Source organism: Schistocerca piceifrons, chromosome 1 (assembly GCF_021461385.2).
Source record: "Schistocerca piceifrons isolate TAMUIC-IGC-003096 chromosome 1, iqSchPice1.1, whole genome shotgun sequence".
Lineage (NCBI taxonomy): Eukaryota > Metazoa > Arthropoda > Insecta > Orthoptera > Acrididae > Schistocerca > Schistocerca piceifrons.
This window is the reverse complement of record NC_060138.1, coordinates 587,311,128-587,331,105: the sequence shown is the minus strand read 5'-3', so window position 1 is coordinate 587,331,105 and position 19,978 is coordinate 587,311,128. Positions and strand designations below refer to the sequence as shown.

Genomic DNA, 19,978 nt, shown 5'->3' with positions numbered 1-19,978 from the left:
CAGTGTCATCTGCATGCCACTCACAAATACCATATTTAAAAACATGAATAATATTCAAAAAGATACAACTTTCCAAAGTAGCCAATGACCTTCTCAGGCCCCAAGCTACCTCCATACCAAACACCATCGGAATCGGTTCAACGGTAGAGTCAGGAAAACTTAACAGAGCGAGTTGCTTTCACAATTAATAATACAGGTAATATTATGAAAGTATGGATTAAATATGTTGAGAGTTAAATAAGCATCATATCAATTATGTTGAATCATAACACTTGGAACATATCAACCAATAAAAGCATTTTCACAAATATGAAAAGTTCAAAAGAGAGAGAGTAAACACTCATGTTCATAAAAAATGGAACACCTTAAACAGACTAGAGATAGGACTTTCATATTCATGGGACACATACATTAGTACGTTTTGCAGAAATGATTAGCATTTCAGTCATCTCAGTTCATCGTGTGTCCTGTTGCCTAGTACGCACGGGGTCCGCTATGGGTCCTGATAACTTGGACCATGCGTGATGGCACCAATGTGTACAAGGCACAAACGGTGCCCTGTGGTATAGCCATCCATGCTGCATTCACCTGGTTCCAAAGTTAATCTGTGGTGGTTGACACTGGGCCGCAGTGCTACACCCATTGATTCACCATATCCCACACATTTTCAATTGGCAACAAGTCTGGTGATCTGGTGGGCCAGAGCAAAAGGCTGATTTCCTGTGACACCAAGAAGGCATGTGTTCATACTGCAACATGTGGCCACACATTGTCTTACTGAAAAATGCCATCTGGGGCATTGTGCTGAAAGAGTATGGCTATGGGTTGCAGGACATCATTCTCGTAGGTCACACTGGTGACAGTGCCATGGACACAAACCAACAGCACCCCACACCATAAGGCCTTGAGTTGGTGCTGTATGTCTCATGCGAATGCAGTCACTGTGATGCTGCTTTCCCAGTCTGTGGCAAAGCAAAATGTGGACATCATTTTCAAACAAACAGAACCTGGGTTCTTCAGAAAACATTATCTGATGCCGCTCCTATCCCCAGTGACGTTGTTCCATACACCATTGCTGTCTAGCATGTTTCTGCACATTCATCAAAGGTAGGCGGAGTATTGGATGATGCGAACATAACCCATGCAGTAATAAATGGTGACGAACTGTCACTCCTGATAGTGTACGATGTTTTACACTGTCCCACTGTTGTGACAGAGATGAGGAAGATGCAGATCTATCCAGCAACGCCAATCGGATGACGTTTCAGCCTTTTGAGGAGGTGGCCTGAGTGGTGCAAACTGGCCCATTTCATCGTGTTCTATGGTCTTCCATGAACCTTCGGCACGCCATTTGCCGAACACTTCGTCTCACACAAGCAGCAATTTTCTGGATGGATGCATCATAATCTCTCATGCCAATAATGTGCCCTCTTTCAAACTGAGTGATTTGGCAGTAGGGTTTGCACATACATGTGCGAGGCTTCCTGCATGTCTGCTCAAGTCGCACTGACCCATTACCTATGATTTGTAGTGACAATGAGAGCCACAGGCACATTTTACTGGCAGGTGGCATTCAGCCTTGATATGTATGTTGACCTCAAATTGACAGGCTGACATGGGTCAAATGCTAACCATTTCTGCAGCACATACTAATGTACATGTCCTGTGAATATGGATGTTCTATCTCTAGTTGTTCTTTTTTTCCCCTGAACATGAGTGTAGCTTTTTCAAAGAGTAAATATTTTTCCTTAATTTATCTAACATTCATCAAATCAATAAATATCTTGTACTTCACACTTTGTAAAGTAGCCTGTCTTCTTCATCAAGATTCAAGCTATCCCAAGATAAATTTCATGGCTATCGGCTCAGTAGTTTAGTCGTGAAAATGTAACAGACAGAGCTACTTTCGCATCTATAATATTAGTATGGAAGTATCAATTGGCATGGATTAGAAACACTGGGGATTGTATAGGTATTGTGTTCTAGCTGTTACCCACGTATGTGCTTGCTTATCAGTAAAATGAAATAAAATGTGTGTATGGCTTTATTGGACAGGAGACCCTGCTTAGGAAGATCGGGAGCTTGGTCCAAATATTTTTATTTGATACCACTCCGGTGACTTGCATGTTATTATTGATAAAATGATGATGAGGACAACGCATAAATTCAGAAATGAACAGGAAAAAACTGATCCCAGTGGAAATTGAATCCAGGAAACCATGATCATGAAATTGCATGGCCATGAGCTGTTCTCACAAATTTTAACAAAGACCTTATAAGAAACATATTCCATTCCGCGTATAAAATATCATGGATGCATGAATTAAACATGTAGAGGACTGTATAAACATTGTATTCATTATACTGAATCATAGTAAGTAGAACATTCAAAACAATAAAAGCATTTTCACAAATATGATAAGGTTCAAAAGTCATAGACTAAATAGCTTTTTCAAAGAGTAATTACATTTCATATTTCATGTTATATTCTTAAAATCAATAAATATGTTGAACTCCGCACTTTCTAAAGTAGCATATGTTCTCCCTCAGTGTTCAAGCTATCTCCATACCACATTTTATCAAAATCGGTTCAGCAGTTTAGTCATGTAAGCGTAACAGACGGAGTTACTTTCACATTTATAATATTTCTATGGATATATAATGACACCCATTTAAAAACACATATATATCTATTATATTCCATGACTGATTAACAATCTGGATGATTGACTGATCTGGACTTGTAACATCAATCAAAATGACCTTGGTGTGCTGGTACTACGAACAGCTGAAAGCAAGGGGAAAACATAGCTGTAAATTTTCCCAAGGGCATTGAGCCTTACTGTATGGTTAAATAATGATGGTGTCCTCTTGAGTAAGATACACCGAGGTAACATAGTCCCCCACTCCAATCTCCGGGCGTAAACTGCTCAGGAGGACATCATTATCAGGAGAAACAAAACTAGTGTTCTACAGATCAGAGTCTGGAATGTCAGATCCCTTAATTGGGCTGGTAGGTTAGAAAATTTAAAAAGGCAAATAGACAGGTTAACGTTAGATATAGTAGGAACTAGTCAAGTTCTGTGGCAGGAGAAACAAGATTTTTGACCAGGTGAAGACAGGGTTATAAATACAAAATCAAATAATGGTAATGCAGGAGTTGGTTTAATAATGAATAAAAAAATAGGAACACAGATAAGCTACTATGAACAGCATAGTGAATGCATTATTGTAGCCAAGATAGACCCAAAGTCCATGCATACCACAGTAATACAAGTTTATACGTCAACTAAATAGTTCCGCAGATGATGAAGAGATTGAAGAAATGTATGATGCAATAAAAGAAACTATTCAGATAGTTACGGGAGACGAAAATTTAATAGTCATGGGTGACTGGAATTCAATAGTAGGAAAAGGAAGAGAAGGAGAAGTAGTAGATGAATACACACTGGGGATAAGGGATGAAACAGGAAGCTGCCTGGTAGAATTTGCACACAGAATAACTTAATCATAGCTAACACTTGGTTTAAGATTTATGAAAGAAGGTTGTATACATGGAAGAGGCCTGGAGACGCTGGAAGGTTTTAGATAGATTATATAATGGTAAGACAGACATTTATGAAACAGGTTTTAAATTGTAAGACATTTCCAGGCCCAGATGCGGAGTCTGACCACAATTAACTGGTTATGAACTGTAGATTAAAACTGAAGAAACTGCATGAAAGTAGGAATTTAAGAAGATGGGCCTGGATAAACTGAAAGAACCTGAGGTTGTAAAGAGTTTCAGAAAGAACATTAGGGAACAGTTGACAAGAATGGGGGAACGGAATACAGTACAAGAAGAATGGGTAGCTTTGAGAGATGAAACAGTGAAGGCAGCAGAGGACCAAGTAAGTAAAAAGATGAGGGCTAGTAGAAATCCTTGGGTAACAGAAGAGATATTGCATTTAATTGATGAAGGGAGCAAATATAAAAATGCAGTAAATGAAGGAGGCAAAAAGGAATACAAACATCTCAAAAATGAGATCAACAGGAAGTGCAAAATGGCTAATCAGGGATGGCTAGAGGACAAATTTAAGGATGTAGAGGCTTATCTCACTAGGGGTAAGATAGATACTGCCTACAGGAAAATTAAAGAGACCTTTGGAGAGAAGAGAACCACTTGTATGAATATCAAGAGCTCAGTTGGAAACCCAGTTCTAAGCAAAGAAGGGAAAGCAGAAAGGTGGAAGGAGTATATAGAGGGTCTATACAAGGGCGATGTACTTGAGGACAATATTATGGAAATGGAAGAGGATGTAGATGAAGATGAAATGGGAGATATGATACTGCGTGAAGAGTTTGACAGAGCACTGAAAGACCTGAGTCGAAACAAGGCCCCGGGAGTAGACAACATTCCATTAGAACTACTGACAGCCTTGGGAGAGCCAGTCCTGACAAAACTCTACCATCTGGTGAGCAAGATGTACGAGACAGGCGAAATTCCCTCAGACGTTAAGAAGAATATAATAATTCCATTCCCAAAGAAAGTAGGTGTTGACAGATGTGAAAATTACTGAACTATCAGTTTAATAAGCCATGGCTGCAAAATACGAATGCGAATTCTTTATAGACGAATGGAAAAACTGGTAGAAGCCGACCTCGGGGAAGATGAGATTGGATTCCATAGAAATATTGGAACACGTGAGGCAATACTGACTCTACAACTTATCTTAGAAGAAAGATTAAGGAAAGGCAAAGCTAAATTTCTAGCATTTGTAGACTTAGAGAAGGCTTTTGACAATGTTGACTGGAATACTCTCTTTCAAATTCTAAAGGTGGCAGGGGTTAAAATACAGGGAGTGAAAGGGTACTTACAATTTGCACAGAAGCCACATGTCTGTTGTATGAGTCAAGGGGGACGAAAGGGAAGCAGCGGTTGAGAAGGGAGTGAGACAGGGTTGTAGCCTATCACCAATGTTGTTCAATCTGTATATTGAGCAAGCAGTAAAGGAAACAAAAGAAAAATTTGGAGTATGAATTAAAATCCATGGACAAGAAATAAAAACTTCGAGTTTTGCTGATGACATTTTAATTCTGTCAGACACAGCAAAGGACTTGGAAGAACAGCTGAACAGAATGGACACTGTGTTGAAAGAAGGATACAAGATGAACATCAACAAAAGCAAAACAAGGATAATGGAATGTAGTCGCATTGTATCGGGTGATGCTGAGGGAATTAGATTAGGAAATGAGACACTTAAAGTAGTAGATGAGTTTTGCTATTTGGGGAGCAAAATAACTAATGATGGTCAAAGCAGAGATGATATAAAATGTTGACTGGCTATGGCATGGCAAGCATTTCTGAAGAAGAGCAATTTGTTAACATCGAGTATAGATTTAAGTGTCAGGAAGTCTTTTCTGACTGTGTCTGTATGGAGTGTAGCCATGTATTGAAGTGAAACATGGACGATAAACAGTTTAGGAAAGAAGAGAATACACGCTTCTGAATTGTGACGTGCTTCAGAAGAATGCTGAAGATTAAATGGGTAGATCATGTAACTGGTGAGGAGGTACTGAATAGAATTGGGCACGGACGGGGGGAGAATTTGTTGCACAACTTGACTAGAAGAAGGGATTGGTTGGTAGGACACGTTCTGAGGCATCAAGAGATCACAAATTTAGAATTGGAGGGAAGTGTGGAGGGGAAAAATCATAAAGAGAGACCACAACATGAATACACTAAGCAGATTCAGAAGGACGTAGGTTGCAGTAGTTATTCGGAGATGAAGAGGCTTGCACACATTAGAGTATTATGGTGAGCTGCATCCAACCAGTCTCTGGACTGAAGACCACAACAACAGTTACAACAACAACAACAACAACAACAATATTATTTGCTGTTCTGTGTACCGCAAATAAAATCAGAAAATTTAAAAAACTTCAGCTATGAGGGCAAGCTGTAAGTTTCTCGCCCTTGCCCTGAGAGTGAAAGAGAGATTCTCTTACCTATTTCTTTTTAGATGAAAACTCCATTTATTCCATGCACACAACACTCTGCAAGCTACCATACATTGCAAGGTGCATGGTACCTTATACCACTGCAAACCATTTCCTTTCCTGTTACATTTGCAAATGGAGTGAGGAAAAAAATGACAATCTATATGCTACTGGACTTGCCCTGACTTCTCTTACCTTGTCTACACAGTCCTTGTGTTAAACATATGTTGGTGGCAGTAGGATTGCCCTGCAATCTGTCATAAATGCTGGTCTCTAAACTTCCTCAATGCTGTTTCATGAAAAGCGCACCTTCTTCCTTCCAGGTATCGCCAATTGAGTTCATGGAGCATTTACAGAATACTTTCATGTTGACTGAACCTACTGATAACAAATCTAGCACCCCACTTTCGAATTGCTTCAGTGTTTTCCTTTAACTCAGCTTGATGGGGTCCTGAACATTTGACCAAAATTCAAATGTATCATACAAATCTTCCGTACATAGCATTCTTTGTAGACGAGCTATGCTTTCCTAGAATGCTCCTAATAACCAAAGTCAACCATTCACCTTCCTTACAACCATCCTTACATGTTCATTCCATTTCATGTTGCTTTGCAATGTTACATCTAGATATTTGAGCAATGTGACTGTTTCACACAGCACACCACTAATACTATATTTTATCACCAGGGGATTGTTTTTCCTACTGATCTGCATTAACTTATACTTTTCCACATTTAGAGCAAGCTACCACTCATCACACCATATAGAAGTTCTATACAAGTCATTCTGTATCCTCCTAAACTCACCCAATGATTATCTTTCCCATACACTACAGCATCATCAGTAAACAGTTGCAGACTATTGCTCACTCCATGTCAGGTCATTTATATATGTAGTAAACAAGAGTGGATCTATTAATTAACTCCATTTTTAGACATACTGGAAAGAACTGTGATTAAAAAAGGTACCTGAGATAGTTAACAATTAGAAGAGATGAGTTTCAGAGAAAATTAAACCTAGTTTCATGAAATAGTGTTGATAAAGAGATGAATGAAAAAGATCTGAGTATCACAAAATATATTCATTGAGGAGGATAGGATTAGTCACATTTTAAGTATAAACATAATGACCAATACCCACTGCAAGAATAAGTGCTGCCTGGTAGTGCTGCAGATACATGAGGCAGCAAGGAAAGTACATAATCAAAAATGAGACAAATGGGAAATCATTCTAGCAATAATACAGGCTGCAAATGGGAAATTCACTGAGATAAACAACTCTGACAAAGGATATATTGTTATTGCCCACTACCTGGGAACAAGCACCTCAGACACAGTGAAGCTGGTCAGCTATTCATGTGCTATTGTCATTCTTCCATGGAAAGTGGTTGAAGGACAATGAAACTGTGAATAAGGTGACAAGGTGCTGCACATCCGCACATCACCAGAGAACATGCAGGTTAGTGGCTTGGCCGCTCTGTAGAGCTGGATAGGCAGCAATCTGTGGCAGATCTGATGACAGAGTACAATCCTGATGCAGGCGCTAGGAGCACACAGTTTGGTGCAGATAACTGAAGATACGTATCCACAGCAGATAGCTCCATTACATTTGCAGTAGGCACAGGATCATGGAGATTCTACCACGGATTAGTGGAAATTTGTTGCCCAGTTGTTGCACCAGATCAACAGTCATGCCTGGACAGGTCATCATCCAGGTGAATGGCTATTCAAAACATACATCATACCATGGATACACACCAGTGTGAGCAGTAATATTATGAGGGGCATTCACTTGAACTTCCATGCAACATTTGGCAGTAATTGAAGGTGATATGTCCCTCACTTCAGTTATATCATACGAAATGCTTACCAGGTATACCATTAAACAGTTTTATTTGCAAATAAAGAAATAACATAATAGACTTTGTATTAACACAATAACTAGCTTCCAAAGAAAAAAGAAACACAAAAATCTTTCTGGACTGAGTGAATATTCAAAAAACTGAGATCAAAAATAACAATCACACGTTGAATCCTCTAGGGTCTGTATGAATAATGTTTGTTATAATTGCACTAAGTCTGACACTTTCCAAGTGAGGGAGATGTAGCAGAGAACAGAATAACACTAAGTCTGACATTTTCCAAATGAGGGAGATGTAGCAGAACACAGAACAGCAAGTCCTCTCCATTCAGCAGTGCCCCATTGGCAGAGCTCACGTCACAGGGACAGCAATGAGTAGAGGAGTTGATCACGGTAGCACACTGTCCAGGGGTGGTCTTCTCAATGTGGCTGGCTGTGCTAATGCTACTGGCTGCCATCGCAGCACAGGCCTAAATAGTTGTTCACGGAGTGACACTTTTGTCTGACTGCGTCAAACTTGGCTTTGGCGGAAGTAGGAAATATCTGCTGCTAACCTGGTGACAGTTAATCTGGTATTAAGCTGGCTGGTTTGAATTTCTGCCTTGCACAGACAGGAGTACCATTGCTGTTATGTATGTTGTGTGGGTAGCTGTTTGCACCTGTTGCACTTATTGCCACAGCAGAAGACACCATGACATAAAAATTATTGTGGATAACCTGAATCCCTTCATGATCGATATTTTCCCCAATGGTGATGGATGTTCCAGCAGAATAACTGCTGTGTTACAAGACCAGAATCAAGCTACAGGGGTTTGACGGGCGTTACAGTGAACTTATGTTGATGTCTTGGCCACCCAATGGAACACATCTGTGATGCCATCAAACTCTAGTTCTGCACCCATAAATCACTGGCTTGTAATCTACCAGAATTGCTTGATCTGAGTATAGATGTCTAGTGCCACATACTTCCAGAAGGCTACCGCAGGTTTGTTGAAGCCATGCCATGCAGAATTGCTGCTGTACTGTGTTTCAAAGGGGCACCAACACGTTATGGAGCAGGTAATCATAATGTTTTGGTTCATCAGTGCCACGCAAACAAACAGCAAACTTCATGAGTATCAGAACTGTGGGTTTTATAGCCTCCTGTTTCAAATGTGACTAGATATACAGGAAAAAAAGTGCCCCCCCCCCCTTTCCCTTCCGCCCCCCCCCCACCTCTCTTCGCCTTCAGCCCCTGCCATATAGGCTGCCCTGCAAGACAAGCATCTTGTGTGGAAATAGTGTCAGCCTGCCTTACCCACCTGCTTTACGGGCAGCCTCGAAGTCAGAGCCATGAAATAGTTTTCCATCCTTTTGGAGCAGTACCAGCCTGCCTTATTAACCCACTTTGCCTATGTGTCAGCAGCAAAAACAGTTTTCCAGGCCCCATATGTAGCCTATGCCGCATGTGAGGTGTGTTGTTGCAATACTATTGATTTGCTTTATCTAGCTGTGTTGCCCGGCAGCATACACCTCAGGGCAAAAACCTGTTTCCAAGCTCCTAATGTGTAGGCTGTTCAGCATGACAGACATCTTGTGGGAGTAGTATTGGCCTGTTTCGTCAAACTCTTGTGTAGGGGCTATACCTACAGATGGGCATGGCAGGAAGAAAGTTGACATGGATAGACAAACGGATGGAAAGAGAGAGGTGGGCGGAGGGAATGCACAAGGTTAGAGGGGCATGATAGGACAGGCAGAAACAGGAGAACAGCAGGGGATGGAAAGAGAGAGGTGGGCAACAGGGTATAAACTGAGAGAGGGAGCAGGAGAGGGGGGGAGGGGCAGATGGTCAGAGAGAGAGCGAGAAGGAGATGCGCACAGGTGGGAAGAAGGACCTGACCAAGACAGGGCGAGGAGGAGATGTGGGAGGAGGAGACGTGTGCATGGATGAAGCTGCAGGGAGAAGTTATTCCAAAGGTGATAGCTGTGTTCTGGTTCCTTTATAGTTATGTTTCTAATAATGCTACTAATACACTCCTGGAAATTGAAATAAGAACACCGTGAATTCATTGTCCCAGGAAGGGGAAACTTTATTGACACATTCCTGGGGTCAGATACATCACATGATCACACTGACAGAACCACAGGCACATAGACACAGGCAACAGAGCATGCACAATGTCGGCACTAGTACAGTGTATATCCACCTTTCGCAGCAATGCAGGCTGCTATTCTCCCATGGAGACGATCGTAGAGATGCTGGATGTAGTCCTGTGGAACGGCTTGCCATGCCATTTCCACCTGGCGCCTCAGTTGGACCAGCGTTCGTGCTGGACGTGCAGACCGCGTGAGACGACGCTTCATCCAGTCCCAAACATGCTCAATGGGGGACAGATCCGGAGATCTTGCTGGCCAGGGTAGTTGACTTACACCTTCTAGAGCACGTTGGGTGGCACGGGATACATCCGGACGTGCATTGTCCTGTTGGAACAGCAAGTTCCCTTGCCGGTCTAGGAATGGTAGAACGATGGGTTCGATGACGGTTTGGATGTACCGTGCACTATTCAGTGTCCCCTCGACGATCACCAGTGGTGTACGGCCAGTGTAGGAGATCGCTCCCCACACCATGATGCCGGGTGTTGGCCCTGTGTGCCTCGGTCGTATGCAGTCCTGATTGTGGCGCTCACCTGCACGGCGCCAAACACGCATACGACCATCATTGGCACCAAGGCAGAAGCGACTCTCATCGCTGAAGACGACACGTCTCCATTCGTCCCTCCATTCACGCCTGTCGCGACACCACTGGAGGCGGGCTGCACGATGTTGGGGCGTGAGCGGAAGACGGCCTAACGGTGTGCGGGACCGTAGTCCAGCTTCATGGAGACGGTTGCGAATGGTCCTCGCCGATACCCCAGGAGCAACAGTGTCCCTAATTTGCTGGGAAGTGGCGGTGCGGTCCCCTACGGCACTGCGTAGGATCCTACGGTCTTGGCGTGCATCCGTGCGTCACTGCGGTCCGGTCCCAGGTCGACGGGCACGTGCACCTTCCGCCGACCACTGGCGACAACATCGATGTACTGTGGAGACCTCACGCCCCACGTGTTGAGCAATTCGGCGGTACGTCCACCCAGCCTCCCGCATGCCCACTATACGCCCTCGCTCAAAGTCCGTCAACTGCACATACGGTTCACGTCCACGCTGTCACGGCATGCTACCAGTATTAAAGACTGCGATGGAGCTCCGTATGCCACGGAAAACTGGCTGACACTGACGGCGGCGGTGCACAAATGCTGCGCAGCTAGCGCCATTCGACGGCCAACACCGTGGTTCCTGGTGTGTCCGCTGTGCCGTGCGTGTGATCATTGCTTGTACAGCCCTCTCGCAGTGTCCGGAGCAAGTATGGTGGGTCTGACACACCGGTGTCAATGTGTTCTTTTTTCCATTTCCAGGAGTGTAATAATAACAACAATAACAAAATATCTTAAAAGAAACACAATTGTCCCCCTAAAAACAGCAGAAATGTTTTCCAGAAACATAAGCATGTCATCCGGCAAGGATAGCCAGAAGAGAATGAATATAAGAAATGGCAAAGTCTATGATACTGGGTTTGAAATGGGTGATGAAAAGATAATGGTGCCTTAAAATGATTATCAAACCTACAAGCATTTGATCCCCTTCAAGAAAGACGACTGTTGTGTAAAACCATAAAAGATGCTTCAAGAGTACACACATCACCACGATTTCCTCAGTTCTGAAATGTAAAGTAAATGGAAACAAACATCATCAGCGTCATTAATGCACATAGAAAAGTCCTTTTTATACAATTAACTTAAGTGGTCCAATGAAGACCATAAAATGTATAAATAATTAAATAAAATGTGAATTTCTCTGGAAATGAATATTTAAAATAAAAAGCCACATCACAGCAGATTTCTCCATAATGACACAATGTCACAGTTTACAAATGATTCTGCAGTGTCCAACAAAATGCCTATCTATGGCTAAATATCTTTTCCGAATACCAAGTTCATTAGCTGTGGGGATAGGTGAAAGACAGAAGACGTCAAATTTAGTGGGTAGGGTGGGCATTCCAAAATCAGTATTTCAAATCCCCCAGCTTTCCCATTATCAAAGAACCTTTCTGAAAAGGCAATTTCTCAGCATGAAAGATGGCCCATTTTTCTCTTCATTTGCAACCCTCTCTTCCACATATATGTCATTTAATTTGTATATAAGTGTTGCGTAGTATTGTCCATCATTTTTTAAACTTCTGCTAGGTAAGCAAAACGAACCTCTTCTGCGTATCAAAAAATACAGTCAGCCATTTCTGGAACATGAAACCTCATTCATTATTTCAGGTACAAGGCCACCCACTTCTACCAATGACTTTTATATCTGGGGTAGAGTGGTACCTCATCCACAGAAACAAATTGTCATATAAAATGACATAGATTTTTTTAATGGGCCAAACCTCTATTTTTGCATTTGCTTTTAGTCATGCATTTTCAGGGCATCCTTCACATGGATCGGCATCAACAGCACCTTGAATTTCTGTTGGTAATAAACCATGAAAATAAAGAACTTTAGATGATGTGGTATTCCAGGACACCCTTTCGAATGAAGCACACATGACTACATTATAAATCCGTGTAAGCAAAACTAGTTTATTGATCTAGCTGACATTGGGCTTACATTATTGAGTAACATGTACTAGCACAATAAAAACAAAATTTCATTGATGTCAACACCAACTCTGAGTCAGATCAAGAACATTCTACCTTGCCCTCATATTACACTGCAAAGAAAAGTGAGTTGCTAAGCCCAGAGAGCATTATATTTTCTGGGCTTAGCAACTCACTTTTCTTTGCAGTGTATTGACAGGCTCACACAAGATAGGCATTTGTGTGAGCCTGTCAGTACTTGGTGGTTTGTAAATTGTGTGCACTTTCACACAGTAAAACATCATTTTTTCCTTTAAGTTCATATTACACTCATTTATTACACTCCTAATTTTGATTCCAAAACTTTTGAGTAATAACTGTTATTCTGGTGGAAAATACTCTTCTTTCAGAATAATGTGCATCAACTCATGAAATAAGGAAATTCTCGTTGACAATATTTCTATGGAACTGCAGGGGGTAAGTCATTGTTTACAGAGAACACAGGAAGCAAATATAAAATGGAAACATCTTCCCTAATACAAGATCTTGAATCATTTCTCCCTTCTACCTTCATGTGTATTTCATTCTCCTGTTCTCATCCACTATATATCAGTATTTTACAGTAAATGAAGTTCTGAAACAGGATCTGATTTTTTTCTTCTCCTCTTGGTCTCTGTGTCAGTCAGAATCTAAGAGTCTCTGAAACATCTGAGATAAGGTTGTTTTACTTTCTATGTAATTATTATTTCTGAACTTTGACTCGGTCCATACCATAGATTCATGCACAATTGGATCAATTTGTGTGTGTGTGTGTAAATGAAATTATCAACTGATAGTCACAGAATAAGAATGGTTCTAACATACAGCACTTAACCAGCCACTTCTCTTACTTTAATATGTGAGGTGACTAACAAGATCAGTTTTCAGGAATCCAACCCCAGTGTAATGTGGCACAATTTCACAAACACAAAGCTTGCTAAAAATGAAAGTCATGTTATTCTGTCACATCTCCAGTTTTCAATAATCTTTTCTGTAATTTAACATCTTAATGAAATATTTGGTGAAAATCATCCAGAGCTCAATAAAGAGGAATAATGCATTGCATTATAGATGATATACAAAAACTGGTAGCATATTTGATAAAGAAATTGAAAATAGACTAAGTGGATCACTTTCCTCATTATGTGGTGGTGGGCTAAGGAGAAACAGAAAACAAAATTGGCAATTGTATGGACATATACTCAATGAATCAAAATTTGTACACTTGGTTGCCACAATGTGATTCCTTGCAGACTAACAGTGCGAAAATGTCTGTAACAAAATGTTGACAGCATTATGAAAAGGATAGATTGCTACTCTCCATACAATGGAGATGCTGAGTTGCATATAGGTGCAACACAAAGACGGTCAAACAAGCAAGCTTTCAGCTAGAAAGGCCTTATCCAAATTAGACAATATACACATACACTCTCAAACAAACACACTCAACATCTCTGCTATATCGTGAGAAGTAATCTATTGTTTTCATAATATTGTCATTATTTCATCCCAGTTTTTGCCACTGTTTGATTCTAACAAAATTTTGTCACATGCGTATTTTTTGTAGTAAAAGGAAGCCAAAGGAAGGCAATCTGGCAACACCGAATTCTCATGTAAGACAAGTATCTTGATTCAAAATTGAGTAACTGTGCTACTTAGTCAGCGCAATGGGTAGAGTTTTGTATTAGAGTGCTCAAGTTCGATTCCAGTTCTAAGTGTAGTTTCTTTCTTTTTTTAATTTTTTAACTGTGTGATACAGTATTTGGTTTCTTAATCATATACAGCAATTACAGCACATCTTATACAAAAACACATGCAATTGTTTTATACAAACACAGAAATGGGAGTACAGTTGTTTTTAATATTCCAGTTTTAAAGGTGTATTTTACATTTCAACATTTTACCTGGTTTCTTCCATGCTCTACACCACTCAGTGCTTTCTATTCCATTGTGGCCACAGCTTCTCTTCTCCTCAGTTATATCCCTTTTCTTAAAATAATAATACAAAAAAGAAGGAGAGAGAATGAGAGAGACTACACCACCACTTACTCCAGCCCTCTCCTTTTTGGTCCATCCCGCTTCTTTTATCCTAGGCAGTTCCTCTGTAGCCATGTAAATCATTTAGCCACATAGTCTAAGTGTATTGTTTCACACTACTGCTTCAATTACATTTTCATCCAGTTTCCAGTACACCCATCTGTCAACAGTTCTACTGATTGGAATCAATTATCATGCTTACCATTTTTATGTCCATTACGTTTCTTTTGGATATTACATCATCAGTAGGTCTAGTTACTTGCTTCAGATGCAATTAATAAACTCTTTGTTATGTGTATTCTACTCCACTGATGAAAGTGGGAAAACTGGTAGTGAACTTCCGTGCAGCTCTTGTAACTGTGGAAGTATCTGAGCTGCGAAGAGTTCAGAGAAGCTGCTAAATATTCAGAGGTCTGTTTGAGCAACTATTCTAATGACTATGTATATTTCGTGAAAGAATATGTATATTTTGTAAAAGACATGCTGTCACTGATAGTGTATTTAAAAGATTACAACTGGCCACTTTTGATGAATGTAACACATACATTTAACATCTCCACTTGGACAAGTTTTGGAGTTATTTTTGTTTTACAACAAGTAATTCATTTCTATCTGACTATTACTCTTCATGAATGTTTCTGAGATGTTTAACCAATAATTATTCAACTTTAAGGAAAGTATAGTTGCAGGATATGCATGTTTTTCAAAACAGTGTATGCAGCCGATTATTGGGCAGACCAAAATTAGAAAAGTAAATAACAAAATACCTAGACCCAAAACAGAACTCTTGAACTCTGGAGTATTCTAATGCAAGACTTTACCCACTGCACTGTCTGGGGAGCAGAATTAAGCACTAAATCTAGATACTTGCTGCATATGTGATAACAGTGCTGACACACTGCCTTCCTTTGAAACATCTTCTAGTACAATATGCACACGACAAAATTGTGTTGGAGATGTTTTTGTACTGTTAGTATGCTCCAGTGTCTGAGAGTGTGAATTTTGGTTCACATTGTAATTTATATATTCTAAAAAATGTTATTGGACAGCTTGAAAGTATAGGCAGAAGAACCTTCAATTTTCTCTTCTCCACACGCTGGTATCACTGTACGACACACTAAAAGTAGAGGGTCTTTCTTCAATGCTGTGGCTACGGTGTACCTTACAATTTCATTCCAAGAACATCCCTGGAATCTACTTGAAAGATATGCTGCAATTAGGTCAGGATCTTCCCTGATTGACACAGAGTTTGAGAATGCTCTATTTTCAAAATAAACTCATTAATAATTTCACTCAATTCGTGGTATGCAGGTGCAAATCAATGTTGGCTGTTTCCATGATCACACTGTGTAATATGGTACATACAGTAATTAAAGTTCACCTGTTTACAGAGCAAAAGCTGCCCTCTGTAATACTTTAGCTAATGCCAAGATGTCCCACTTTGGACACAGTCAAGAGCACCTCACATAAGGAGCATTGCTACTATCATAAGAACAGCCAAATGGGTTTATCTCCGAGTCTGGTAGTAATATTCTCATTTTTCTAATGAATAGTTTAATTCAGTGTAATGTGAATGTGGGTTAACAGTAACAATTTGGAAAAGTAAATTATTTTTTTTCCTTCATAGTACAATGTTATAAAACACTCAAGAGTACTGTAACTCGTACAAAAACAAATAAAAAAAATAAAAAAATAGCTAACAACTTTCAAACAACTTAGTCCACACAACCATGAAATTACAAGTAGTAACCATCTGTCACTATAAATTTATGATGTACACTTCTTTGTATTTTGTTTCTTTACTTATACTTTTTCTCTTTCTACAATCTGAGTACTTTTGAATTCTAATATCTCATAATATGTTCTCCAGTCTCATACCTCAGCTTTACATCAAGTGGCCGTTAGAAGATATGTGCTCCTTGTTATTCCTAGTCTAATCTTTTATTTACACCTTTTGTAGAACTTTATCTTCTCTTTTTAATTTGTTGTATTATTGTGTGTGTAATTGAGACTTCACACTTTTTTGCTTTCTCATTACACTTAATTCCCATCATCAAAATCTTTCCAATGGCATTTTTTTTCATTACCACAACTGCAGCAAGAAAAGGCATTTGAAGGAGTACAGCATATTAATTGACTTCCTGTATAAGTCAGCAACACATTTATTAATCTACATGTTTATGTTCAGTACTTTTGAGTCATAGACTATTTCTGAGTAATGTGCATCTTTCTAACAATGTTCTGTATTTTGCAAATTTTTCATTAGCCAATATAGAGATTTTATTTTATTCTTTTTTTGTGAACATTGAAAAAGTATCCCTGCCTGGTGCTCCAAAAGGATTCTTTCATTCACTTATGAACATAATTCACACAAACGGTACAATAACAAATAAATTTATCTCCACAGTGTTCCTAGTGCATAATTATCATTTCACTTTACATGAACCTACATTAATTATCAGTCCTTCTTCAGTCATTCCCATAACATTAACCACGTTCAATTTAAAGAAAAGGAAAAATGACATTACCTTTTGCATTATCTTCAATTGCTGAATGGTGCAACAAATTTTGAACACATATGTGAATTAGCTCATCATCTTTAAGCACCGTGTGAGATGGCTCTATTGAAGACATTTCAGGATCAAATATTCTGTCCTGTCGCTGAAATAATTTTACGATACAAACTTAAAATAAAGAAATTGTCACCAATCACGAAAAGAGTAAGATAATTATCTTTCTGTTACAAATATGCTAGTTCCAAACATGACAGGATACTCTTTTTTCTCAAATAAAGTCCCAGCGCAACACACAGAACAGCACAAATGTATTCATATCATCTGATACAAAATGGGATTATTTAGTAGGAGTCTGCTGAAAATATTGTAGTGGATGCTTACTGATATTCCACTGAAATATTTTCTAACACACAGTTTACATGGTATTTGAACATACATAGAGGAAACAAATATTTCAGAGTTAGTGGCAATAATTTTGCTTGGCATCCATGTACTTTTACAGGTTTTCATAAATGACTTGACTGTAAGCAAATACAGTTCCTACGATGCAAATTAGCTGTCAATCATCGATCAAAAGTCTCCACCATTGGGAAGCTTTTGCTGTGATCAAGAAGTGGTCAACACAGTACAGAATTAGTAAAAGATAAGTAAGGAAATAATGTAGTAGAGTATAATTGCTAACAGCAGATCAATGAATACCTGCACAGGCTTTTCTGCAACAGTGAAAGGACAAGTCACGCAATTTCAGGGCGCCATGTTTGATGAGCAATGCTGGATATCTGAGAGTTCCTCTCTGGTGTTGTCAAAGACTGTATTACTCCATTTATACTCAATACTTTTCATCAGCCACAATGTCGTGTCTGTTCCATGAAAACAGCCTACACCTGTCATCTGCTAAACAGGGAGCTTCTCAGTAATACAGGGTCATGCCTTATTTTGAGATATAACCCAGTCTGCTTCATGGTAAGGGTGAGCCCAGATGTGATGAATAATTATAAAGATGGAAGCATTATAGATGGAAGCATTTATCTATCAACTAAAGAAAAAAATAACATAAGAAAGACTTCACTAGTTTTCTTGCTATTGAAATGTTTCTGTCCTAAGTTCACACTCTCCCTGCTATAACAAAACAGATACCCAAATGTGCCTGTGTGCAGCTGCAGCAGTGCTAACTGTTTATAAGCAGGTGCACAGGCTGACAGGAGTGACGGAGAGGTGTAGAAAGGCACATGACAACTGGAAGGGAGTAAGATGTATGGGGCAATGAAGGGAGAGGAAGTTGTCGGAAAAGGGAGAGGAGGAAACAGATGGCACTCACTAACAGCTACACTATAAAATGTGTGTTCAGAAAACAGACAGAGAGAGTTTTGGACAGTCACTATGCATTCATTTTGCAGCTGCCACTGAGATCCATCAGTCTATATCTAAACCTATACTATCACAGTGTGTGGCAAAGGGTATCTTGTGAACCCGTGTCACTTTCCCACTTTCATATTCGAGTCGCAAATGGTTTGCGGGAAGAATGATTGCTGGTAAGTCCCCATTTTTATTGGAGCTTTTTAGCTACTTTTGGCCTCTACTTTCCATGTGTGAATTATTGACCATCACTTCTGAAACACCCTATATATTAAAAGACTCTTCTAGGAAGGTACGCTTTCAACAATGTAGGAAAAGGCAGATATGCCATATGCTCATATTTTGTTCATTAGGCAGCTGTGCTGAACTTTCAAGGAACACAGCATCTACCTGGGGCCCGGTATCTACTGCTTACTGGGTCTCTCCTCCTCTCATGTCTCTCATAACCTCCTCACCTCCACCCCTTCCCTGGTATATCTTACTATCCTCCTACTTGTTGCCCTCCTTTCATTACCTCCCACTCCTACCTGCCTGAGTAAATAGTCACAAACAATCAACAGTGTTGCTGCCACAAGTGGATTTGTATGGAGATTTTGTACTAAAACTAGAAAAAGAGTTTTTGCTTAAAAGCTAGTAAAACCAGTATAAAGTTGAATGGGCCTATGTACCGTGAATTAGTTGGTTACAGGTGAGTTTTGCCTTCCTTATTTTTTTTTTATTTTTATAAGGAACCAACTGGAAAAAACGCTACATCTAACCCATACATTTATGCCATTCATTTATTAGTACCCATAAGGTAAAAATTTTGATGAATCATTCTATGCAAAAAGGATATGAATGGGTAGCAATGTAGACAGTGTGGCAAGCCAAAGTTGCTACCCTCTCAATTAAATTTATTACTGATGAAATAAATATTGACTGACTGTAAAATGACAGACAATACAGTATAACCTCACTCTTACGTTCCCGGAATTAATGTTTTCCCGCCATTTATGACATTTTTTATCATTCCCATCAAATTTCCTTTGGCCACAATGTTAATTTGCACCTGATTTTGCATCAACATATTTATAATTTTCCCGCAATTTATGCATTACGAAAAAATGTTCATGGAGAACAAGATGTTGGCCACCCAGTTATGTTTATAAATATTACGTGGTTAAGTTTCTTGACACCAGGGCACTCTACTCAGCAGATCTGAACTCATAAATGTATAAAAGTTGGAAAAATTTGTGCCGTATCTCCTGCCGCTGCCAAGCTTTACCTGGTGTGGCGGCTGAGAGGTGTAACTAGGTTCATTCGAATGAAGATATCATGACCAATCACAACCATTTCCAAACCGCCTCTACTATGCACAAGCAGTTTCGTGGTTGTTGTGATCCTCGTGACACCTTTGTCAAACCATATTTAGCGTGTTTCAGCGTTTGGTCACTTGGAGTGCTAGTTGACACCGTCATTCACTTTGTGTTGCTCAAATGCTTTTAGTTTAAACACAGTGCTGGTTACATATTTTTTTTTATGCTGAGCAAAACATATTTTGAGAATTTATT

The 19,978-nt window shown here is 39.7% G+C and overlaps 1 protein-coding gene across 2 annotated transcripts in view; it reads right to left on the bottom strand.

Moving 5' to 3' along the window:
• Nucleotides 1-19,978, bottom strand: part of LOC124802838 (protein SERAC1) — a 292,435-nt gene that overhangs the window by 160,096 nt on the left and 112,361 nt on the right. For both annotated transcript variants that reach the window (XM_047263863.1, XM_047263854.1), the window contains exon 6: nt 17,085-17,217. In XM_047263863.1, the coding sequence (XP_047119819.1) occupies nt 17,085-17,217 (133 nt within the window). The remainder of the gene's footprint in view (nt 1-17,084; nt 17,218-19,978) is intronic.